Source organism: Microcaecilia unicolor, chromosome 2, assembly GCF_901765095.1.
Source record: "Microcaecilia unicolor chromosome 2, aMicUni1.1, whole genome shotgun sequence".
In the NCBI taxonomy this organism is placed as follows: domain Eukaryota; kingdom Metazoa; phylum Chordata; class Amphibia; order Gymnophiona; family Siphonopidae; genus Microcaecilia; species Microcaecilia unicolor.
The window spans coordinates 247,423,817-247,449,699 of record NC_044032.1 but is presented as its reverse complement, the minus strand read 5'-3'; the positions used below and the strand labels follow the sequence as shown (position 1 = coordinate 247,449,699).

At 40.9% G+C, this 25,883-nt stretch overlaps 1 protein-coding gene across 1 annotated transcript; it reads right to left on the bottom strand.

The window, feature by feature from the left end:
• Positions 1 to 8,860: 8,860 nt before the first annotated feature.
• Positions 8,861 to 9,724, bottom strand: LOC115461934 (olfactory receptor 1-like). Its single transcript, XM_030191985.1, has one exon. It carries the CDS (start codon positions 9,704 to 9,706, stop codon positions 8,861 to 8,863), a length of 846 nt encoding a protein of 281 aa, XP_030047845.1. The 5' UTR covers positions 9,707 to 9,724.
• Positions 9,725 to 25,883: the final 16,159 nt, after the last annotated feature.

The window sequence follows — 25,883 nt, the reverse complement described above, 5'->3', positions numbered from 1 at the left end:
TCATTTACAAAGGAAGGGATAGCCAAATTTATCAAATAAAAGAGGTACTTCACACCTTGTCATACTTCTACTTCAGTATAATAGACAGAAGGTGGCTTAAGCTCCATCTTGGTTCTGACTTGCATTTCATACTAGGAAAAAGTAGAAGGAACCAAACTTCTGTCCTACAATTTACAAACTGTCTTATAGCTGCAGATCTGTGGGACTTTCCACTAAGAATGTGTATTTTGGTTCATAAGTGTATCTTTAAAAACTTACAGGTCAATGTTCAAAAGCATTTAGTCAGATAACTTCAGCCCTTTCTTGGATAAATGACTTTAGCCTGAGTTGGCTGTGGGTATTCAGTTGCACTATCCAGATAATACAGATCATTTTGGCAATATCAGAAAAACTGCTGTTCTGACTTTATCCAGTTACCTATCCAGACAGTGGGATCCATGTTAAAATTATCTAGTCAGCGCCAGCATAGATTGCACTGTGCGGATAATCAGCACTGGCTGTAATCCGGATACCAGTGGTGAATGTCTGTGTTTTATATAGAGTGGAAGAGTGGCCTAATAGTTAGTGTAGCAGGTTGAGAACCTGAGAAACTGGATTCAATGCCAGCTACTGCCTGATGGTCAGTAGAGGTTGAGTTCCTGGGAAACCAGGTTCAACTGTCTCTGCAGCTCCGTGTGACCCTGGGCAAGTCACTTAATCCTCTCTTGCCCCAGGTACAATATACAACTTAGACTGTGAGCCCACCAGGGACAGACCCAATACCTGTAAAATGAAACCGTAACACATTTAGGTCTAAGCAGTATATAAATCCTGAAATGAGTGAGTAGCCTTTGTGGCTGCTGAACAAAGCAGCTGAATATCAACATATTAGTGCATGCTAAATCAATTAATCATGTGTTAATGAATTAATACGTCTTGCTTAATGTATGTTAAAAAGTTCTAATGCACATAAAATTGTTTTATTAAACTGAAAAAAATGTCTGAAAATGTGGAAAAAAAACCTTAACAAACCAAACCAAAACAATTGTTTTTCTATGTGTACATCACTAATTTCTACCTGTGGGCTTTGTGCCAGTTTTCAAAATGAAAGCAAGCATGCATGTTCACATTAAAAATTGCCTAATGAAAAGTTACCCAAATACATTTGCACCTTCCTTTTTCTCTGGACGATTTTTCTGAGCAAAAGAATGTATGCATGTACTTTAGAAATTAAAGACATTTTCACACTATTGTAATAATCACATAAAGCTTCTCCAGCAAATGCCTGTGATAAAGTATAACAGATAATTTATTTATTTATTTATTTATTTGTTGCATTTATACCCCGCTCTTTCCCACTCGGTAGCAGGCTCAGTGCAGCTTACATAGTATGGAATTACGTGGAGGGGCATAATAGAACTCGAACGCCTATCTCCATGGGCGTCTATGTCCGAAAACGGGTACATGAAGAGGCGGGACAGACCGTATTTTCGAAAAAATGGACGTTTTTCAGCTGGGCGTTTGTTTTTCTTAGCGATAATGGAAACTAAAAACGCCCAGCTCTAAAACGTCCTAATCTGAGCCATTTGGTCATGGGAGGGGCCAGGATTCGGTGGCCCCATCTGTTTTGCTTTTTCCTCTCTCTTGATCTGACCAAAGCAGCACTAAGTTATGGTCAGATCAAGAAAGAGGAAAAAAATTTTCTCAATGCTTTCCTTGTCAAAGCACAGCCCTTGAAAAAGCCCACAAGCAAAACGGATGGGGCCACCATCGGGCAACAGATAAGTGCTCGACTTTACTTTATCTTTGAAAAGCTGCTTTAGAGCACTTCATGAGAATCAGTGAAGGTTTTTATGAACCAAATAAAATTTGAAGTTAGCATTGATATTGTCAATATATTTTAAAAAATGTTCTTGTAAAAAGAGCAAAATTTTTAAAAATCTATTTGGAAATAAATTAAAAGTTAAAATAATTCTTTCTAAGCAAGGTTTTTATGACCAGTGATGAACACCATGCCCCCAGTTAAAGCCACTGAAAACTGAAAGTAAGCGGTCGGGCGTTTTGAGGTCTTTTCCTTGCTTTTTAAAATATTTTGTTAAAATCAAACATTATATTTCCATGTAAAATTTTATTGGATTCCTCTTTATATGTTCGGTAAGCTTATACAGCAGCAACAAGTCCTGTCCCTGGAGCACTTTTAGTGGGTACCGCAGTGCACTTAAGGCAGGCGGACCCAGACCCATCCCCCCTACCTTTAACACTTGTGCTGGTAATGGAAGCCCTCCAAAACCCACTGTACCCACATGTCTAGGGTGCCCAGTTGGTGTCCTGGCATGTCAGGGGACCAGTGCGCTACAAATGCTGGCTCCTCCCACGACCAAATGGCTTGGATTTTGCCAGGTTGGAGATTGCCGGTATTTTTTTCCATTATCGCTGAAAAACAAACCTGGCCATCTCAAACCCGGTGAAATCCACGCCATTTGGCCGGGCTAAACCGTATTATCGAAAAAAAATGGCCGGCCATCTTTTTCGATAATACGGTTCCGGCCAACTGTAGCACCGCCGCCACAATAGATCGCCGGTGACCTACTTGGCTGGCGACGTTCAATTATGCCACTCCACGACTCCCCAGGTGCAACCTCTACCAGCTAGTACTATGCCTTCCCTGCCTGTGACTGATCCCCAGAGCCATGTAAAGAAGAAGCACTTCAACAGGTGAAAATGGGCTGCTAACAAAATCCACGGCCTAGAAGAAGTGTACATCAAGCAACTGGAAATGGATCAATTGACTGAAGCAACTGCCACTCTCCTCCTCCACAGCCCCCATGCCCACCCCAAAAGGAAGGAAGCCACAGAAGTCCAAAAATAAGTCCACTAGGGAGCCACCTACTGTGGCACCTAAAGTAGTCAAATCAGTCAAAATGGCCTCCATATCCTCTTTCTTGGATGAGGAAGATCAGACATAATTAACCGCCTATCCTTTACCTTTTAGTCCTTGTACACATGGAAGGTACCACGTTATTACAGGCCCCTCTCTTTTTACTCAGTAATGTCTCTCTCATTAGTGAGACCTTCTACCAAGAGCTTGAGCTGAACATTCAGATCCCTTTTGCTACATGTGCCTCCACTTTGGAGCAGATGCCTGATCAAGGTACAAAGCGTCTTGTGGGTGTTTGCCTTTTGCTCCTATGTTTATGGACTGAGAGTTTTACGCATGTTCTCTCTGTTGTTTGTGGCTTTAGACAGCCTTTATACATAAGCTCTGATTGCCTTGTTTACCTAGGGTCTATGTTGACCTGGTGCAGCAAGTGCTTTGGAGTCACATGCAGGGTGATACTGTCAAGTTCCAAACCATTTGCACTAGCCTTATATCTGTGCAGACCATATCCCAAGTTTGTGAGGTGATGTGTTAATCAGATGTTACAATTTTAGGTAGTGTCTATGATTTTCCACTTAAACTCAATTTGGCCCATGATCAGAGACTTTTGGACAAGGTAGTATTCTTTAATCCTTATTCCCATTTTCATGAACTGTTATTATCGACTTCTACCTTGACTTGTATAGAAGTCACTAATTCCACTTTTCACTTGCTTGTCATTAACTCTCAGCCTGAAGATGTCACCATCACTGCTAGAGAGTGTTTGGGATTTCTCATTGCTGAATCCTTTCTAGATGTCAAGGTATGTTTGTCAATCATTGGCAGGCTGCCTCCCTCAGAGGTAATCTGCCAAGGAGGAAATATGCCATACTGTGCATTTATCTCCCCAAAATGCCTCATCACCCTTGATTTGATATGGCCATATGATGCAACTTGTTCCCAAGTGATGCTGGAGAACAATTTATTGGTTTAATCTAGGCATGTGCCTCTACCCAAGGGTCCCCCAGACAAATCCAATGGCAATGGAACCCATTCTTGTGACATTCATGTCATTGAGACATCTTCTCTCCAGGCCCCAATTGAAGAGAAAGTGGAAATTCTATCCAAACAACCTTTTCCTTGGATCAAGGACATGGTGAAGGAATAGGGTGATCAAGCCAATGCAGACATGGTGAAGGAACAGGGTGATCAAGCCAATGCATGCACCAAAGAGGAAGAAAAAGCTCAATTGAAAGACTTCTTGTACAAGATCATCTTTGCAGTAAATTTCTATGACTGTGGACTTACGGTCCTGCACATCACTAAGATACCTACAGATCCCAAAAGCAAGTCAGTCTTTGTGTGTAGGTACAAGATTTCATTGGCATCCTATGAGTTGATCCAAGAGATCCTCAACACCCCTCTACACCTCGTAGGCTCAAGGAATCATATCGCAATGCAACAGCACCTATAACTCACTTTTATGACTTATTCCTTAAAAGAATAACAGCTTAGAATTGCACTGGACTACTGCCAGCTAAACGAGCAAGTTCCTTTATCCAGATGGCCCATGGTGCCACTGGACCAGAACCTCACCACCATCAAGCAAACCAAATATTTCACCAGTTTGGACTTGGTGTATGGATTCTGGAATAGTGCCAGTACTTCCTCCAGACCAACACAAATTAAAATTGGCGTTTGAGAAAAAGCAGTACACATGGACTATAACACCCTTTGGGTTTCTTAATTCCCCTGCAGAATTCAACATCTTCCTGCATAAAGCCTTTTCTGATGCAGAGAAAAAAAGAACTTTGGTTTCTGTAGATGAAATCTTGATCAAGAGCCCTATCTTCCAAGACCACTTGGCAGAGATAGAACATGTTTTCCAACAGATGAATGCCAAGGGACAATGGTGCCAGAAGTCTCTAAACTAACTAGGGTATGAAATTTCTGCTGAAGTTTTGTGACTGCAGAAGAAAAAAAATGTATGCCTTAAAACTACTAAAAGGCCCACCAACCTCACAGAACTATGCTCATTCTTGGGAATATGCAACTATTCTCAACATTTCATAGATCAGTATGAGGAGATCACCAGACCATTGGTCAAACTGCTCAAGAAAGATGAGCCATGGACATGTGGTCCATAACAGGATTCCACCATGCAAGAGCTGAAAGATCAGCTGAGCCAATTTCCTTGTATTGCATATAGTGAGTTCTTCATTGACTTGGGATTCTCCAGACATTCAATAAGCACAGTCTTTTATCAGAAATATGATTCTAACTAACGGATCATGGATTATGTGAGGAAAGGCCTTTTCAGTTTTGAGAAAAAGTACTATGACTGTGAGAAATCACTGTTGGCCACTTTTTGGGCTGTTCAACACTTCCAGAGTTACATCCAAGGTAAGAAGCTGCTCATGGAGACATGTCAACATCGAATCAGTTTCCTTGGTAGCGACTGAATCAAGATAGGATGAGTGTATAACAACTGGATAATCTCCTGGACCTTGGTTCTCCAAGGATGGCCCTTAGAGATAAGGTATGCTGAGAAATAGGGCTTTTTTTGTGCCGGTATGCACCAGTACGGCAAACCAACACCTTTTTTACCTGCTTGTCATTAAGGGGCTAATCCCATTTCCCTCTCACTGCCTGCCTGAGAGTCTGGGCCCTGAGCAATATTCACTCAGTAAAAGGCCCGGCATCAGCGATAACTTCAGCACTCAGCCATCGAGCCTATCTGCTCATGGAGGTCTTGTTGGTACTGCCCCTCTGAAGAAAAAGTGTCAGAGAGGGTGGAATCAACAGAACCTTCCTTAGTGCATGGGCATGAAGGTTCCTCAGTACTGGTGCTGGGCCTTATACTGGCTGATTACTGCCAGGGTCAGACTCTCAGAGGCAGTCAGCAGGAGACGAAAGAAGGTTCAAGTAGAAATGCTGGACATGGATGGAAGTGGAGGGGAGAGAAGGATAATTGCTGGACATGGATGGATGGAGGGGAGGGGAGGAGATTTTCTGGACATGGATAGAGGGGAGGGCAGGGTTGAGAGGAGAATTGCTGTACATGGATGGAGGGGAGGACAGGGGAGAAAGGAGAATTTCTATACATGGATGAAGGGGAGATAAAGGGAGGGGAGGAGAATTGCTGGACACTGATGGAGGGGAGGACAAGGGATAGAGGAGAATTAGTGAACATGGATGTAGGGGAGGGCAGGGGAGAGAGAGGAAAAATGCTGGACATGGATAGAGGGAGAGAGGAGAAATGCTGGACATGGATGGAGGAAAGAGAGGAGAAATGCTGGACATCGGTGGAGAGGAGGGGAGAGAGGTAGGAGGTAAAGGGAAGAGAGGAGAAAAACTGTATGTGAAGGAGAAAATAGGCATAAACTGGATCCACTCTATACCCCCTCTAGTCAGGTCTGTGGAGGATCCAGCTTATTCTTATGGACATAGGGCAGGAAGTGAAGAAGAAAGAAGAAGAGTAAAGAAATCAATGGGCAGGAGGCCCTGGGAATGGAGTGAAGAGAACAGATAGCACAGCAGAAGCAGAGACTAGAAACAACATGATCAGAAAAAAAAAGTCACCAGACAATAAAGGTAGAAAAAAAATCATTTTATTTTCATTTTAGTGTTTGGAATATGCCCAATTTGAAAATTAACATCTGTTGTCTTATGTTGCACTGCAGAGGAGGAAACCTGTTTCCTTCTGTTTTACTGTATTGTGGTGCATGCAGAGTCTGGCCTTTTGAGATTTCAGGTTAATTTGTGCCTATATTTGAAAAGGGGCTATCTCTGTTCTGCATGTGTGACTGTAAGGCCAAGTGTCTGAACAGGGATCTTTTTGTTAGATTCTGTGATTTTGATAACACAAGTTGGCAAGACTGTTCTCCTAATTCCTGGTCTGTGTGCTAATTTGGTTTGTGCCATTTTGGATGTACTGGAGCTGTAACATCTTACAGAAATTATTTATAATGAAACAAATCACAAGTCATTTTTCATCTCCTATACTGGTGTAATATTTTCAATATGACTTTGTATATGCTCCATGGCTGGTAAAAGAGGTGTGGCTACTGTGAGGGTGGAGCCACAGTGACCCCACCCCTAAGTTTGCACTTTATGAGTACTGGTACCTTTTTTCCTACAAAAAAGCACTGAGTAAATAATATGGTATGCTTACCCTTCACATTATTTACTGAACACTTGGTAAATGTCTGCTAGGTCATCTGTTTAGCTAGCTACCAAGTACAGTAAGACCTAAAATCCTTAAGGTAAATAATTAACCCTAGGGATTGTCTTCTTCCCTCTCCATGATAACATTCAACCCCTGTTTGGCATACTTTCCCTTTTCTTCCTTCTTTCCCACAGCAACATCTATCCCTTTAAATGGCATAAATGGAGTTCCTGTTAGCAGTATCTCATCATAGGGTGCCATCTTGGATCCTCCCCTGATTGCTTTCTAACTTTATAGCCACATCTGCTAATCTTAATTGTCTTTAGGTGCCAAAGCAATAATTTGCTAATTTTATTAGCATGCTCATAGAAGTGTCTTTTGTTTAGTTTTATGTGTTTTGCAATATAGGAATTTTCGAAAGAGTCAATTTCACCTCTAATTTTTATCATAGTTTCTTCCTTACATATGGGATTTCTGAAGCTGCTCTAAGTTGGTTTAGACTGAACTCAATTTGGCTTGGCTCTCTTTTTTAGAAGCAGCAGCTAAGAAAAAATGGATCGTCATTACTGTTTAGCATCATTCTGTGCATTCAAAAGGTCAAGATGATGATACTTAAAGACACTTATCCAGCTAGCAGGTGCTGGAAATCTAAAATTAAATTTCACCAACCACGAACTGGATAACTAACCAGATTAAGTGAAACGTGGTTAAGGTGAAGCCGGACATTCAGGACTGGTCGTTATCCAGGTACTGGTTTTGTATATCCGGTTTAAATTTAACCACAGTAGCTGGCATTTTGACTAAACAATGACTGCCACAGTTTAGATTGTATTGCCTTTCTTGAATTATGGACAGGAGCGATTAGGGATGCTGTAAGTTACGCTTGTAAATGGGACCTGCCTATGTCCCAGCCATGCTGCACCCCAGTATATACCTCCTTATACTTATATGCTATGCAGGTTACTCGTATTGGTATAGAATTGTACTTAATGTGGCATGCAAGTATGAGAAAATATAAGCCAATATTCCCAACATTTATACACATAACACACACATAAACATTGGTACCTAGATTATAGAATAGCCCCCTAGGCTATGTATAAACATACGTATGTTATATAATAATCATGAAAAAAATGCAACTCTACCTTTTCTCAGCCCAAACTTCAGGCAATCAACAAATAATTGAGAGCATAATTATTGAAGAATTATGCTCCCTAATGAAAAATCAGTGTGTGCTACTTATAATATAACAATTCAAAATGAAATGCATTTTACAACAAAACCAAAACTCCAATGCATATCCCTAGAACACATCAGACAATTTGAGATGAAAGAGACAGGATGAAAGAAATTTTCAATGCAATTCCCAGAACATTCCCTTGTGGAAAAGGCTATTTAAAAGCTGTCATTTCAAGGCATATAGATATGCCCACGTTTGCCATAGGCATTCCCAGGGCAGGGCTAGGAGTGAATGTGAACATTATCATAGAAAATCAGGTGCAAATGTTTGAAGTGACTTTTTCCTTTTGATATTTTCAACTTGAACATACACACACACCCTTTCAATTTCAAGGCTAGTATAAAGTCTGCAAATAGAAAGAATCCATAAATCTGCAACTGTGCAAGCAATATGAAAATTGTCCTTCACACAATTTGGTCAGTTGAGCTACTGGCAGCAAATTGTATGGTTACTTAAAAGCAAGCAAACACACACAAAAAAAACCTGGCTCATAGGGAGTAAGAGCCATGATGAAATTTAAGTCTCCTCCATCTCACTATTATTTTGAAGTAGCAATCAAATGGGATGCAAAATGTCTTTTGATTTGTAAATTGGACGATTTCTTAGTAAGTGTTCACACTAAGGATGAAGATATTTTTTTCTGAAAGGCTTGTTTCAGTGCCGTCTTCACATCTCGGTTCCTCAGACTGTAGATAAATGGGTTGAGCATTGGAGATACCACGTTGTACACCACACTGGAGATCCTGTCTTTTTCCATGGAATAACTAGAAGAAGGCCTGAAATACATAAAGAGAATTGTCCCATAGAAAAGCAACACCACTGTGAAGTGGGAGGAGCAGGTAGAGAAGGTCTTTAGTCTTCCACCAGTGGACTGAATCTTAAGAATAGCAGAAATGATGCGGATGTAGGAGATCAGGATGATCAGGAAGGGAATTACTACTAACAGTGAGGCCTCACTAAAGATCACTAGCTGGTTGATGGAGGTATCTGTGCAGGAGAGCTGTATTAGTGGTGTAAGATCACAGAAGAAGTGCTGAATCTTGACAGACTTGCAGAAGGAGAGACGGTTTATCAACAGTGTGTGCACCAAGGCATTCAGGAAACTGATGGTCCAAGAAGCAGCTGACATGCTTAGACATACTTTCTTGTTCATAATTATGATATAATGCAGTGGATTACAGATGGCAACATAACGGTCATAGGCCATAATAGACAGGAGAATACATTCTGAACCAGCAAAAACAAGGAAGAAATATAGCTGGGCAATACAATTATCGTAAGAGATGGTTTTCTTGTCAGAGATGAGGTTGCTTAACATTTTGGGGACAGTGACTGAACTAAAACACAAGTCCACGAAAGACAAGTTACAGAGGAAGAAATACATGGGGGTATGGAGCTGGGAACTCCCACTGATAACTGAGATCATGGTTCCATTTCCCAGCAGGTTGATTAGGTACATGACCAGGAACACTGCAATGAGGAGACCTCTTAGCTCTGCACGTTCCGTGACGCCCAGGAGAACAAATTCTGTCACTTCTGTTTTGTTCATCTGATCTGCTTCTATTTCTTGCTGCAAAAAATCAAAATAAACCTTAAGCTAAGAAAATGTCAGAATGAGAATGATATCTATTCTTTCTCTTTGAACATTAGAAGCCACAGCATACAAAATACCTGCTATCTGTGTGGGTAACTGAATTGGTGGGGGGGGGGGGGGAGAGTAAATAGCAGGGGCACAGTTCAAAATGTCTTTTCTGCACACTATTTGAGCAACCTAAAGAAGGCTATAGAAATGTCTTGTTTTTTCCAAAGTCCAACAATTTCAGTGCTAGGGAAGCCCTGCATGCTTTTGGCTTCATTTGGAGAAGGTAATTTTTAGTCATGGCATTTAAGCCAGCTAAATATTATTCAGTTTCCTAGATGCCTTTGATAATTCTCCATCCAAAGTGTTAAAACAATGAGTATAAAGCTTAGGCAAAAAATATCAATCATTATCCCTAGAGTTAGTCTTGCATTATGCAGACAGGAATTTCAGCCCATGCAATAATTTTGGAGGGAGGCACCAGGGGCTTTGATTTGCATGACCACATAGGAATCTCCATGATAACTCCAGAGGTCAATGCTCTGAGTCTTGGGCAACAGAAATCAGCCTTCAGCTTCTCCCTCCCAAGCAGTGTGCAGAAAATGGAAAGGGGCTGGGGGGGACATATTCAACTTTTGTTTGCCTGTAAGTTGTGTGCCTATAATTCTGTATTTGATTAGAATATTTCTGTGTTATCTGTGTGTGTCCAGCATGAGGTATCCTACTAACAGGTAATTTCTGTGTAATCTAGCTTGCTCCTTTCCTCACACAATTGATTTTATTTTACTCAAGGAAGGTGATTTAAGTAGGCAAGAGTTCTCCTTCCCATTTAAATAGATTCCCTCCTTATCTTTTATTTTTCTTACATTTGTACCCTGCACTTTCCCACTCATGGCAGGCTCAATGTGGTGGGCAATGGAGGGTTAAGTGACTTGCCCAGAGTCACAAGGAGCTGCCTGTGCTGGGAATCAAACTCAGTTCCCCAGGACCAAAGTCCACCACCTTAACCACTAGGCCACTCCTCCACCCCTTATCCACCCCTTATCTTGTTTCACTCTCCCTATTTAGTGATCTAAGGAAGAGAATAGAACTACCTGACTGAAATAATTCCTACATATTACTTTCTCTGTATTTCCAGCAAGTTGTTTTATCGCTTGTAAAAATTTAAATGGTTATAAATAAAAAATTAAAAAAAAATAGATTCCCGCCTCTTTACTGGGGATTTTCAGCGGTACTTAACTGGACAGTGCTGCTGAATATCCCATGAGACCGCTCAAACAAAAGTGGGCAGGTCAGAGGAGGTACTGGGGAGGAGCACCAGGTTATGCAGGTGCTGGCAATATTCAGTGTCAAGAGCTGTTCTAAATAAAGCCACTTAGCTATGAGGGTATTGGCTCTGAATATCAGGCTGACACAGGCATAACTTTTAAAAAAAAAAATAAAAAAGGTCCCTGATCCCCCTCACACCCCCTGCCAATGTCCCCTCTTTCCCTTCTTCCCTCCACCCAACCTGCATTAAAACCCCAACCACTGCAAGACCCCCTCCCCCACATTTGAGAAGGTAATTGATCTGGCTTACCTACGTCCATGGTGGTCCAGTTGGGTTATTGGGTGCAGGATCGCAGCCCCTTCAATCCTGCCCCTTGTGGGGGCCTCTGTAAAATGCGTGCCATGATTTCTCGCACCAGTTTCAAATACAACACAAGTAGCGTGAGCTGCTGCGAGAGGTCACAGCAGCCATTTTACAGAGGTGCTGCAAGGGGCAGGAGTGAGGGGACATACCTGCATCCCTGCTGGACCACCAGGGATGTAGGTAAGCCCAGGGGCTTACTTTCACAGTTGAGGGAGGTGGGGTCTGAATACGGGCTGGAGGCAGGCTAGGAGGGAACATTGCCGGGGGAGGGATGGGACTCAAGGGCATTTTTAAAGAAAAACAAAAAAAGTTATGTGGCCCTGGCCCGATATTCAGCCAGAGCCGCATGACTCTTAAACGGACCCAGCTGAATATCAGCCAGACTCTCATAAGCTCCGGTGACTATTTTCCTTTATAAAATACTAGTTTAGTTGGCCAATAATGCACTTATATATAAAGACAATCATTTATATTAGCCATAAAAAGGGTAAAAACTCTCATCTCTAGATTGCAAATAATACTATTTAGTCTACACATGTAATTTTCTGTTCCTGCCCATGCTTTGCTTAAACTTTACCCATGTCAATTTCCTCCTGTACACGCTACTGAATATTAGCACACGCTAAAAAAACAGACGCCAGTTTGTTCTTTTCAATGATACAGTTTGGAACAGCCTCGGGTAGTATAATTTTAGACAAAGAAATTTATCATATTGAACCCTGACGCAGGCACTTGATGTCAAAATACAGCCTGTGCCTGGTCTGTTAATAGAGGGCTCTTGACTATCCCAAGCCTGAATGGCAGTTTGTGCTTTTTTCTACTCCAATTATTGTGTGTGCTTTGAGCTGGAGGAGTAGTCTAGTGGTTAGTGCAGTGGACTTTAATCCTGGGGAACTGCGTTCAATTTCCACTGTAGCTCCTTGTGACTCCAGGCAAGTCACTTAACCCTCCATTGCCCCTGGTACAAAATAAGTACCTGAATATATGTAAACCGCTTTGAATGTAGTTGCAAAAACCTCAGAAAGGCTGTATATCAAGTCCCATTTCCCTTTCCCTATTTGAGGTTCTAAATGGAATGTTGCTATTCCACTAGCAACATTCCATGTAGAAGCCTGCCCTTGCAGATCAGCAACGTATGTGCAGGACGCCAGACTCACAGAAACAGAAGCCTGCGCGGCCACATTGCTGATATGCAAGGTCAGGCTTCTACATGGAGTGTTGCTAGTGGAGGAGTAGCCTAGTGGTTAGTGCAGTTGATTTTGATCCTGGGGAACTGAGTTCAATTCCCACTGCAGCTCCTTGTGACACTGGGCAAGTCATTTAACCCTCCATTACCCCTGGTACAAAATAAGTACCTGAATATATGTAAACCGCTTTGAATGTAGTTACAAAAACTTTAGAAAGGCAGTATATCAAGTCCCATTTCTCTTCCCTTTCCCTTCTATTCTGCTGCTGTGCTATGTATAATGACTGAACCTTGTAGTTTGCTACTAATTGCAACATGATCTCCTACTATTGGACAAACATTATAATATCAATGCCTTGTCATTTAAATGTAAAATCCATTTTCTGAAATCTATTGACAGTGATATCTAATGTTAGGTATATTATCAGCAACAACAACAAGTAGGGATGGAACGTGGACCAACCAACACACTGAAATATTCCAAAAGGCAAATGTATTGAATGATGAAACCATACAAACTCTTGAACAATGTAAATGTACAGACTCTGTGTATTTGCATTGTTCAAGAGCTTGTTGGTTGGTCTATGTTAAGTCCCTACTTTTTGTTTTTTGCTGATTATTTCTTGTAGAGGTTTGTAATGTGTGTTGCACTTTTTTAGGTTTATTATCACACCAGGTCTCATTTTATTTTTTCCAAACCAATGCAATGTTTGGGAACCGTTACATTCAAACCACATTGTTCCTTTCACATACACAGACACATACATATATGTCATTGTCCACATACTTTCCCCTCTGGCTATTTTGTATTTTTGTGCATACATCGACGCCCCCACCCCCAATTCTACATATGGCGCCTGAAAATCCGTGCGTAAACCAAAGCGTATTCTATAACTATGCAAATAACTTAATTGATTAATTAGCTAATCAGTACTGTTAATTGAATTTTAATAAGCAATTATCAGCACTAATTGGCATGAATTGAGACTGACATGCACAATTCGCTAAGGGTCCCTTTTACTAAGCAGCGGTAAGCCCAACGCAGGCTTACCACTCACTAAACAGGAAGTGCCACCGGGCTACCACAGCAGCCTGGCAGTGCTTACCATCCCTAGTGTGTCATCATATCTGACACTACAAAGATATATTTATTTTTGTTGCACAGGAGTGTACCCGGTGGTAAGGTTACCGCTGGGTTAGCGTGGGAGCCTTTACTGCCACCTCAATAGATGGCAATAAAGGCTCCCCCCTGAAGTAGCCATGCAACAAGTGCTTTACTTGCCGCATGGCCATTTCCTGCAGGAAAGCGAGACTTCTCTTTTAGCCGCTGTGGTAAAAGGAGACCTCAGGGAGCGTGACAAACATGCGCCGACATCACCGCAGGTCCCATTTTGCCACAGCTTGGTAAAAGGGGACCTCAGTGTATTCTATAATGTGGTGCACCTAAATTCTAACTCTTCATAGTGGAAAAGGGGCATAGCCATAGGCACATTATTATAAATACACCCACTCTGTGCCTAATTTAGGCATCTGGATTTAAGTAAAATATGGCCTAAATGGACATGACCAAATGTGGTCATGTGAGTAGCTGCTCAGCATATGTGGAAACTTAAGTTTTTTTCTATAAAATGTAGGTATACGTTAGATAATACGCCTAGGCATAATTTTTTTCTGTGCAGATTTTTCAGGCACCATATATAGAATGTAGCCCATAAGGACTCGCCACATAATAATTAACATGTACTATTTGCCTCTGGGCACATAGGGATAAAATACTTCACCATATACCATGGGCAAACAATTAATAAATGAGCCCATATTATTTTGATTATTTTATTAATTAAATAGCTAGATGTCATTATATTTACACATATGCTATTCTTTTTGATTAAACTGAGTGTTGATTTTGTTGTCCTTTTTACTAAGGTGTGCTAACAGATTTAGGGCCCTGTTTAATAAGGCACGTTAGCATTTTTAACATGCCTACAATTAACGCACACGCTAATCGTGTAGGCGCCTATAGGGATATTGTAGACACATACTCAGTTAACGTGTGAACATGGTTAACATGCATTAAAGATGCTAATGTGTCTATAACACGGCTTAGTAAACAGGTCCATAAGGGGCCATTAGGAATAAAAATCCATTAGCACACCTTAGTAAAATGACTCCTTATTTTCATTAATGCTGTTTTTAATAGATTTATTAATACTGATGAAATAGACATTTGATTGAAGTTTAGTTATATTTTGTTAAATTTATGTTAATCCTATTCTTCAATTTACTGCTATGGTGTGAAAAAATTATAATCTGTATATGATTCCTAATAGTATGTAAAACCAGCAACTAACAGGCTAGGGTAAGAAACCCCCCATGTGTAGGCCAAAAGCCAGTACAAAAGAGTAGGGGTGGACCAAAGAACCTCATCAGCTGAATAAAGTCACTTCAATCTACCATTGGCTAGCTTATAGAAACAGAGAAACATGACGCCAGATAAAGGCCACATGACCCATCCAGTCTGCCCATCCTCTGTAACCCCTAATTCTTCCTGTTTCTAAGCGATCCCACATGCTTATCCCATGTCTTTTTAAATTCTGGAACAGTCCTCGACTCCACCATCTCAACCGGGAGGCCATTCCACGCCACCACCACCTTTTCTGTGAAATAATACTTCCTTAGGTTACTCCTAAGCCTATTCCCTCTTAACTTTGTCATATGCCCCCTCATTCCAGAGCTCTCCTTCATTTGAAAAAGGCTCTCTTCCTGTACATAAATGCCCTTGAGATATTTAAACGTTTCTATCATGTCTCCTCTCTCCCTCCTCTTTTCCAGCGTATACATGTTGAGGTTCATACATTCATTTCTGTGCTTTGTACCTGCTTCCATTCAAATGTTTATAGATAGAAATATTCCTGTGCTGTGTGCACTCTATACTTTCAAAAGGGCAGCTCCAAAAGTATCAAAATTGTTCTCCTCAGTTTTTAAAAATAGGTAGTGTGATGTATACTGGAATATGTAATAGAACAGCTTCATGCAAAGTCTCATTGCTCTTAATTCCACCCTGAATGAAATACCATCAAGGAACTTAAGGGCCCTTTTACAAAGCATGTAGGTACCTACGTGCATCCAATGTGAGTCAAATTGGCACTACCACCTGGCTACCACATGCCCCGGGTGTTAATTCCATTTTTAACGTGCGCACAAAGCACGCAGTAGAAAATATTTTCCATTTTCTAGTACATGGTGCTTACCTAGTGGTAATTGGCAGTTTATGAGCACTGGCCGCTTACAGCCCAGTTAGTGCATGAGATCTTACTGCTAAGTTAGTGGGTGGCAATAAGGTCTCAGCCCGAAAATGAACGCACACTGGTTTTAATTTTGCCGCACGTCCATTTTCCGGCACAAAAAAAAATGCCTTTTTTTCCAGACGCGCTGATCAAATGGACCAGTGCGCATCCAAAACATGTGCCTACACCAGTGCAGGCCACTTTTAGGTGCGCCTTAGTTAAAGGGCCCCACACTGAACTGCATGTATAGCAAATCCACTTCACTGGGTAAATGGGAATAAGATCTTTTTTTTTGTACCCCATACTTTCCCACTCATGGCAGGCTCAATGCAGCTTGGGTACTTATTTTGTACCTGGGGCAACAGAGGGTTAAGTGACTTGCCCAGAGTCACAAGGAGCTGCCTGTGCCTGCAGTGGGAATCAAACCCAGTTCCCCAGGACTGAAGTCCACCACTCTAACCACTAGGCCACTCCTTGCTTTCACAAGAAAGTTCAGATTGCCCTGTCATATTTGCAAAAGACAAGATCTTGAGTTCTCACAAAGGGAGTGTGTGAAAGATGGGAGGGGAGAGACAGTAACCATCAATGCTCCTTTTGAATCAGATCCCTCAACTCCTTAACAAAATCTGGGCAGTTGTGGAAAAGGAAGTGTCCAAGGAAAGTATTATCCCTGCCAGCGTCTGCTGATTAGTAAAGGCAGGTCCATAAACTTTTACTTTCTTTTTTTTAATCTAAAGTAAAATACACATCCCCTTGGGATTCTCGCTCCATCAGGCTCCATTTTGAGGTCTGATATTCCACTGTTTTCTACTTTTTCACTTTTTTACTCACCACTCACCCTGCCCGGGAGAGAGAATTTATACAATGGTGAAAGAAAAAAGATATAATGCCCCCCCCCTTAAATGGCCAAGAGAGACTCCTGCCAAGTAAATTGCTTGTCCCAGGTTAACTGGGCATATTCATTGGCACTGAACTTGATAGTGCTACTGAAAATGCTCTATTAATGCTTAAGCCAAAATCTGATATTTTGTGTACATTCCCCCTTTATGGAGTTCACCTATGGTAACTGGTTAAGGGCTAAATATTGCACTTAACTGGCTAAGTTAAGTCACCTAAGCCTGGCTTTGCAATGCTGTTGCCCAGATATAACCCAACATTGATTATCCAAGATAATGCTGTCTATGGTCAAAAAATGCTGACCGCTGATGGCTGAATATCTATGCCTATAATTTTAATGTTCTCTCAGACTGTTCAAAGCCTGTATGTCAAACATCTGTTAGTCAGACCATTGTGTTTTTTCTCATTTTTAGTTTCTGTTTAAGAATATAGGTTTTCAGAATATAACTACATCATCACAGAGACATGACTGCTCCAAAATTTCTCAGATCTAATTCTTGAGTCTTCATTCTGCCACTGCACCTCAGTTATGCCCTGCAGCAACTTTGATAATTCCAATACCGAGACTCACAAACAGCAGTTTGGTCATTCTCTACTATACCACTACCATGCCAGTACCAGACCCCACACTTAGCTCTAAACTGCGCTCACCTCTCCACTGAAAAAGAAAATATACCTGAATAGATCTGTGCCAAGGTTTTACTTCATAAATCTTGAGTCACCCAAGTCTCCTTCTCATTCAGATGACAAGTAAAGGTGCAAGAATTAATCACAGGATAGCGAAAACCTGTCACTGGTGCATCTTTCAAAGAATGTCATTCTTTCTCACATTCTGAGTGCTGAAGGTAATAATGGTTTTCTTACTCTTTATATTTAATCTATTTTGAATAATATGATTTATGCCCAGGAGCACACAGATACCCAGAAGGAAGGGAATTCCTAGTGCTCTTTGCAAAATCACTGGAGCCTTCTGCAAACAGAACTTGTCGCAGGCAGTTTATACACATGGAGTTGCAACAATCAATACAAAAATTGCTCTTCATATATGACTTTCAAATAAAGTACATATGTGCAAAATGTGTTGATATTTTTTAACCTGCAGGCTTTACATTAATTTTGAAAGGGAGAATTTTTCTATGTGAAAATGTATTAAGGAAACATATGCACACAGAAATCTTTAGTCTTTCTTTCTGCAGGTAATTTTTCAATGAAATATTCCCCCAAATTCTATAAATGGTACACCAAATTGTGTGCAATTTAATTAATAAGAAGCCAATTAGCCACAATAATTGGCCTTAAACAGTCAATTATTAGTGCTAATTGACAACAATTTTCATTTATGTGCACACATAGGGTCCTGTTTACTAAGGTGCACTAGCGTTTTTAGCATCTGCTAAAACTTAATGTGTGCTAATGCTTGAGACACCCATATAATCCTATGGGTGTCTCTAGTGTTAGTGCATACTAATTTGTAGCGTGTCCTAAAAACATTAGCGCGTCTACAGAGCAGCTTAGTACACAGGGCCCAAAAATTTGTAAGCATGGATCTGAAATGTGTTTGTTGCCATGAAAGGGGAATGGGAGGGTCAGGGGCATTCCTAGAATTTGTGCACAGTGTAACAGAATATGGCAGATCCACGCCTAATTTAGGCAAAATGATTTATACCAAGTTTCGGTTAGTGTAAATCCTCACACCAAAATTTGGACATGGATCTGGGTGCAAAGTGCTATTCTATAAACAGTACCCAACTTAGGGGTTCTTTTACTAAGCTGCAGGGAAAAAAGGCCCTATGTTAGCAAAGGGTGCCATTTTTAAGGCCCTATGTTAGCAAAGGGTGCCGTTTTTCAGCACACAGGGGCCCTTTATACCACAACTGGTAAAATGCCCCCCAAAATATCGCCACACTTTTACCGTATTGTCATGTGGAAGAGAGCACTTACCACCACGCACTGAGGTGGAGGTAAGGGATCCCATGGTAACCAGGTGGTAACCGGGTAACACACAGTGATGCCCAATTGCTGCTGGGTTAGTGATGCTCTAGGGAAAAAATAATTCCCGGAGCGCCGGAAATGGTGCATACTCCAGCCGGATCTAACACCGTCGGCCATGTTTGGTTGGCGGTAGCTCCATGTTAGCATATGGTAAGCCCGCATTGGGCTTACCTCCACTATATAAAAGACCCCCCTTAGAGCACTGTTGATAGAATAGCGCTAAGCACTCCTTTTTTTTTGGTGCCCAAGTTTGGGTGCCATTTACTGAATCTAGCCCATTGTTGCATTTACTTTAAAGTCTAAATGTATGCATGCAAGTGTACTCCCCATACTGATCTTGCATGAAAGATATGTGTCTGGCAATCTTTTAAAATCCCATTTCCTTATTTTATGAGTTACCAGATGCTAGGATCCACTTGGGGGTCAGCATTCAAGAAAAGCTCTAGGTGGCGTTGTAGATAATATGCTGGAATCTTCTGCTCATTCTGCAGCAGCAGCCAAAAAAGCAAACAGGATGCAACGAACTATTAGGAAAAGGATGATGAATAAGACTGTAAATGCTATAATACCTTTGTATTGCTCCATGGTGCATCCACACCTTGAGTATTGCATTCAGTTCTGATCGCTGTATCTCAAAAAAGATAAAGCGGAATAAGAAAAGGTTCAAAGAAGAGCGGCCAAAATGATAAAGGGGATGGAACTCCTCTCATATGAGGAAAGGCTAAAAAGGTTAGGGCTCTTCAGCTTGGAAAAGAGATTTATGAGGGGAGATATGATTGAGGTCTACAAATCCTGAGTGTTGTAGAGCGAGTAGAAGTAAATCAATGTTTTACTCGTTCCAAAAGTACAAAGACTAGGGGACACTCAAGGAAGTTACATGGAGATACTTTTAAAACAAATAGGAGGAAATATTTTTTCACTTAATAAATAGTTAAGCGCTGGAACGTTTTGCCAGAAAATGTAGTAACAGTGGTTAGTGTATCTGGGTTTAAAAAAGGTTTGGACAAATTCATGGAAGAAAAGTCCTGAAGAAAAGTCCATAGTCTGCTATTGAGACAGATTTGGGGAAGCAACTGCTTGCCCCAGGATTGGTAGCATGGAAAGTTGCACCTAATTGGCTTTCTGCCAGGTACTTGTGACTACTACTACTTATCATTTCTATAGCGCTACAAGGCATACGCAGCGCTGTACACTATACACAAAACGAGACAGTCCCTGCTCAAAGAGCTTACAATCTAGATAAGACAGGTAAACAGACAGAACAATAAGGGTAAGGGAATAAAGAGGTGAGGATAAAAGGACAGGGCAAGTGAGTAGTGGTTAGGAGTCAAAAGCAGTGGTAAAGAGGTGGGCTTTTAGTTTGGACTTGAAACGGCCAAAGACGGGGCTAGACATACAGGCTCGGGTAGTCTGGCTTGGCCACTGTTTGGAAAACAGGAGACTGGGTTAGAAGGATCATTGCTCTGACCAATGGCTACTCTTATATTCTTATGACTAAATCAGGCATGGAAGTTGTTTGTTTCAACATTTTTATTGATGATGTATGAAAATAAACCGTCAACAAGCTCCAGATATAACTTATTACAAGACCAAAATGTCTAAGTAAGAGCAGGATAGTAATCATATCATCGACATATAAACCCTTTTCTTCCTACCCTGTCCATTCCCTCAGGATTGTAAATGGCTGAGTCTATTTGTTAAAGTAGCAGTACATGAAACATATGCAATCACATTTCAAGACGATCATATGATCTGATAACAAAGAAGTCATAATTCAGTGTAACCATACATGTCATGCAATATTTGTAAGCCTTTCAACTGACCAGCTAAGAGTCCAGGCAAGAGGCTTTGTTTTTTATAGCCTCCCGTCTCTCAGCTAAACTGTTTTTATTGACAACAAGAGTTAAACAACAGCATTGCCATATACCATATACAGATTCAAGTTTCAAAACCCAAAAGGTAACCCAACACCAATATAAGACTATTTGTTATCTTATCTTGCATAAATGAACTACTTAAATAGCAAGTCCTCTATACCTACCCCTACCTCCCACCCCAACTTAGGGGAAAAAATATTTATTTATTCCGGGAGGGAATTCATAACAAAACTGCAGGCCCTTGGAGACATGTATTGAATGTATGGCTCCCAAATAGCAAAAATCAACTTTGTTCTTCGGGGAGACGCTCCCACCAATCTACGTTCCAACAGCAGAAGCTCATGAAGCTTATTTCGCCAATGCTAAAAATCTGGCGGGTGATCACTAGTCCAAGTATTCAAAATGCGCACTTGGACAAGCCTTGAAAACCAGAAATTGAGCACCTCTATTGTGCAGAGCAAAAAGTTTGCATTTATCAAGAAGCACCCCAAGAGGGAGACATGGGATTAGCACACCCAGAAGTCCTTCCAAAACATGGAATAAGGCCAGCCAGAACTTATGAACTATCGGACATTCCCAGAGAGAGTGAAAGAAAATACCCACCTGCCCTCTACATTTGGAACACAAGGAGGCATATTTTCAAAGCACTTTGGGAGGCTAAGTTCCATAGGTTTCTATGGAACTTTGGGAGGCTAAGTGCTTTGAAAATGAGCCTCAAGGGCTCCTCCACACCCCCATTTTGAAAATTTGGGCCTTTGTGATATACGCTCTACGTAATATACGATATTGGCAAGCATGCAGATCCGCATTGACAGACAATGAAGGGATAGCAGCTGATAGCTTATCAAAGTCCAAAGCCAGATCTAAGTGACCAAAGTCCAGGGTCCAACGATTCCTTATATCATTGTTGTTCTTAGGGGGAGCTAGGAGTGTGCTTTATATAGTTAGGAAACCGAAAGATGGTCTCCCGGGATAGAATGAAAGAAGGCTCTAAGACGCCGACTATGTACAGCTCCTAAAATCTCACCTCTAAGCGTATGAACATAATGTGCTAGCTGAAAGTAGGCATACATATTTCTGAAATCAATACCAATACCCAAAGCTCCAAGAGATAACAATGAACCTTTTAAGTCCAAGACATGTTCTAAGCGCGTAATACCCAAAGCTGCCCACCTTCGAAATACCAGATTGTCCAAGCCCGGAGAGAAGCTCTTGTTACTCTGGATGGGCAACAAGTCAGGAGCTTCCGAGGGAATTCCCCAATACTTAGTCAAATCCTTCCAAACTTCCCTTAAAGGCCATAGTAACAAGCTCATGCCTATATTAGATGGGATCTCCTTCCTAGGGGCTTGTAATAAATAATATAGATGACAAGGTTGAAAAACTCTATTTCCATTTCCCTCAGAGTATAATCTTGTCTGTCTAAGACCCAATCTCCTAGATGGCGAAGCAAACAAGCCTGATTATAATGTCACAAATTAGGAACTCCTAGTCCTCCCTCTTTCATGGCCCAAACAAAAAATTAAAGGACATTCTTGATTTACAACCACCCCAAATGAATTTGCGGAGGTGTCTATATAGCAGAGATAGATCCTTTTTAAAAATATGCAGTAGTAACATTTGAAGGGCATAAAGCCACCTCAGAAATTTAATCATATGAAACAGGTATATTCTACCATGTAGTGATAGTGGGAGAGATCTCCAATTGTTCTACAATGTTTTCTAGCCAACTAGAGATATTTAACTGGTAAAGGGACGGGACTTTCATTGTAAGTTTGATGCCTAGATGATGAAAAGAATAGTGTGCCCATTTGAATGGAAATTTTGTTTCCCATTCCTGTCTCACCTGTTCTGTAGAGGCCAAAGCCAAGGATTTGGAAACATTTAATTTGAAGCCCGCAAAGTCCCCAAATTCATGAAAAAGGGCTAGAATGGCTGCCAAAGACTCACGAGGATTAGTAAGATGGACTAATAAATCATCCACAAATGCTTAAATTTTAAAATAGGAATGTCCAATGGATACTCCAGAAATCTCCGGATGGGAAACAATTTCTCTAATAAGGGGGTCCAATGAAAGCACAAAAAGTAACGGAGACAACGGGCATCCCTGCCTCATGCCCCGATGGATAGGGAACACAGCAGATCATTCTCCATTGACCCAAACAAATGCACACTTACAGCCTCACTAAAGAACCCCTCTATGCCTACTTTTTCAACATTGCAAAAATAAATTGACAGATCACCCAATCGAAGGCCTTTTCTCCATCAAAACTAATCAATAGAGAATGCATCCTTGAATGTTCGATGACCTCCAATGATGCCAAAATTGATCTGATGTTCTTGGCAGCCGATCGACCCTTTACAAATCCAACCTGGGGATGGGAAATCAAATCTGGAAGGACATGAGACAGCCTATTTGCCAAAAAATTTGCATATAGTTTTACATCACAATTTAACAAAGAGATGGGGGCAGTAGGATCCGGGATCCTCTGGGTTCTTCCCAGGTTTTAACAGAACAATCATCTGAGCCACTTTAAAAGACTCTGGGAGGGCTCCTGATGTTGCCATAGAGTTAAAAAGACTCAATAAGGGAGATTGTATCTGCTCACAAAGCAACTTATAAGAATCCACCCCATATCCATCTGGTCCCGGCGTCTTATGAAGCTTGCTTTGCTGTACTGCCAATAAAAGGTCTCCCTCTGTGATGGGAGCATTAAGAAATTATCTTTGCACCATCGTAACTGTGGGTAATGTCAAGTTACCTAAGAATAAATCACTATCTGACATCCCATATTTGGGTTCCTGGTAGAGTAACTTGTACTATTCCTGAAAATGAGCTGAAATATCCGGGTCCATCTGGATCCAATGATCCCTAGAGTCTCATAGCTGAATTACACAAGTAGTCCCCCTTCTTCCTTTAATTAGTCAGGCCAACAGACCTCCTGCCTTATTGCCATGAAGTAAGAGTTGATACCGATAGTATCATTGGGATTTTCTGGCCCTCTGATGGAGCAATTCATTTAACTCTCTCTGGTAAGTCAAAAGGGCCTCTCTAGCAGCCACTGTTCAAGTAGACCCGTGTACGATATGCTGCTGTCATATCACCTTCTCCAATCTCAAAATCTCTCTCTACATTTGCGAGCACGGGCACAGTAACTAATGATTTCTCCTCTCATAACCACTTTGGCCGTTTCCCAAAAAATAGCATATTGATGAACATGTGAACGGTTGTTGCATGCATAATCTTCCCATTTTTACCGAAGAAAACAATGAAACCTCTTGTCCCATTAAAGGTCTAGGGGGAATTTAAAGAACCCATTCTGTTTTGACCTTCCTCCTCCAGCTAATTGAACCCAAATTAAAGCATGGTCAGATATCTCATAAGGGCCAATCTCTTCCTGAAAGATATGTGAGAATACTAGTCTGGACAGGAAAAAATCGTCGATACGTGACTGCATCGAGAAAAGTTGTTTAAAAATACCATTGTGGAAGTCCAGATCAGATGTATTCCATATATTTACAAAGATGTAAAGGATAGCAAATGACAGCTAGCATGGTTAAAAGGTGAAACGAAAGAGGCTATTAGAGCCAAAAGAATATCCTTCAAAGAATGGAAAAATGATCCAAATGAAGAAAATAAGAAGCAACATAAGTACTGGCAAGCTAGATGCAAAGCATTGATAGAGAAGGCTAAAGAGCATATTGCTGCAGGAGCAAAAACTCATAGAAAACCTTTTTTAGGTACATCAGAACCAGAAAACCTCTGATGGATCCGTGGGACCATTAGATCGTGAAGAAGCAAACAAGTCGCTCAGGGAGGACAAGGCCATAGTGGCAAGCTTGAATGAATTCTTTGCTTCAGTCTTTATGGACAATTAGTATTCACGACATGGGTGATAGCACTTTATATATATAAAACACCTTAAGAGTAGCCCGATGAAAGAAGTGCTATACCACTTGGCACAAACCAGTACTGCCTGTAAAAGTGGATATTTGTCTGAGGGCACTCTTTAAAATATTAAAGAATATAGTTAATATTGAATTTCAGAAGACAGTTGGATTGTGCGATTGATTCTTATGTCACAGCTGATTGTCCTGGTTCTAGCATTTGAATTTGATTGATTGTTACCAGAGACTGTGGGATTCAATTCATTGGTTACTAGATTAGATGTCAGACATTTAGTTCAGGATATTCAAAATGTTTGTACTATTTTACAAAAGGCTGTAATGCAGTGGAAGCAACTATTATATAAAGTTACATGCTCAAAAAAAGAGTAGTGTCACTTGTCTTCTTTTCCATGTCTGTACCAGCAAATAAAGCAAACACCCACAGAAGGTGAGCTCTCCACAGGAAAACCAACGGTAGGCAAAACAAACAGTGGATCCAATAAAAGTCCTCTCACAATGAGTGTCTTCCTGAACAAGGTCTTTATTAACAGACTCATTCATTCATTATTAACTCACTCATTGTGAGAGGACTTTTATTGGATCCACTGTTTGTTTTGTGTACCAGCAATAAACATGCAAACGCCTATTGTTGTTACTTACACATATAGATGCCAGTGATTATGCTACTTATTTTAGAAGTGTTCTTCAGATTCTAGAGTGCATAACCCACTATTTAGATATTTATAGTGCATAACATCTAAATCTCAATTTCACAAATATAGGATATACTCTTCTAAACTGTAAAATGTGGATATGGCAAAAGATGAGGCTTGGGCACAATTTGGGTGGAATTAGTACTATATTTAGTAGGAATCACTAATAGTGTGAAGGAGTGGAGGAGTGGCCAAGTGGTTAGAGCACCAGTCTTGCAATCCAGAGATGGGCAGTTCAAATCCCACTGCTGCTCCTTGTGATCTTGGGCAAGTCACTTAACCCTCCATTGCCTCAGGTACAAACTTAGGTTATGAGCCCTCCTGGGACAGAGAAATATCCAGTCTACCTGAATATAACTCACCTTAAGCTACTACTGAAAAAGGTGTGAGCAAAATCTAAATAAATAAATAGTGCTTCCTTAATTGGTGAACTGCAATGGATGTCTCTTACCATATAAAATAGTAAAATGTTGTGTAAATGCAATTTCATTGTACCAACTAAGCAGGAATCCAAAAGCACAGCAATTGCAGCTCACCAGCTCATGAAATACTGGTTCACACTATTAGTGATTCCTACCAAATAT

Bases quoted from the DNA above. Each gene is read 5' to 3' on its own strand.
- LOC115461934 (XM_030191985.1), bottom strand. From the start codon at position 9,706: ATGTACCTAATCAACCTGCTGGGAAATGGAACCATGATCTCAGTTATC.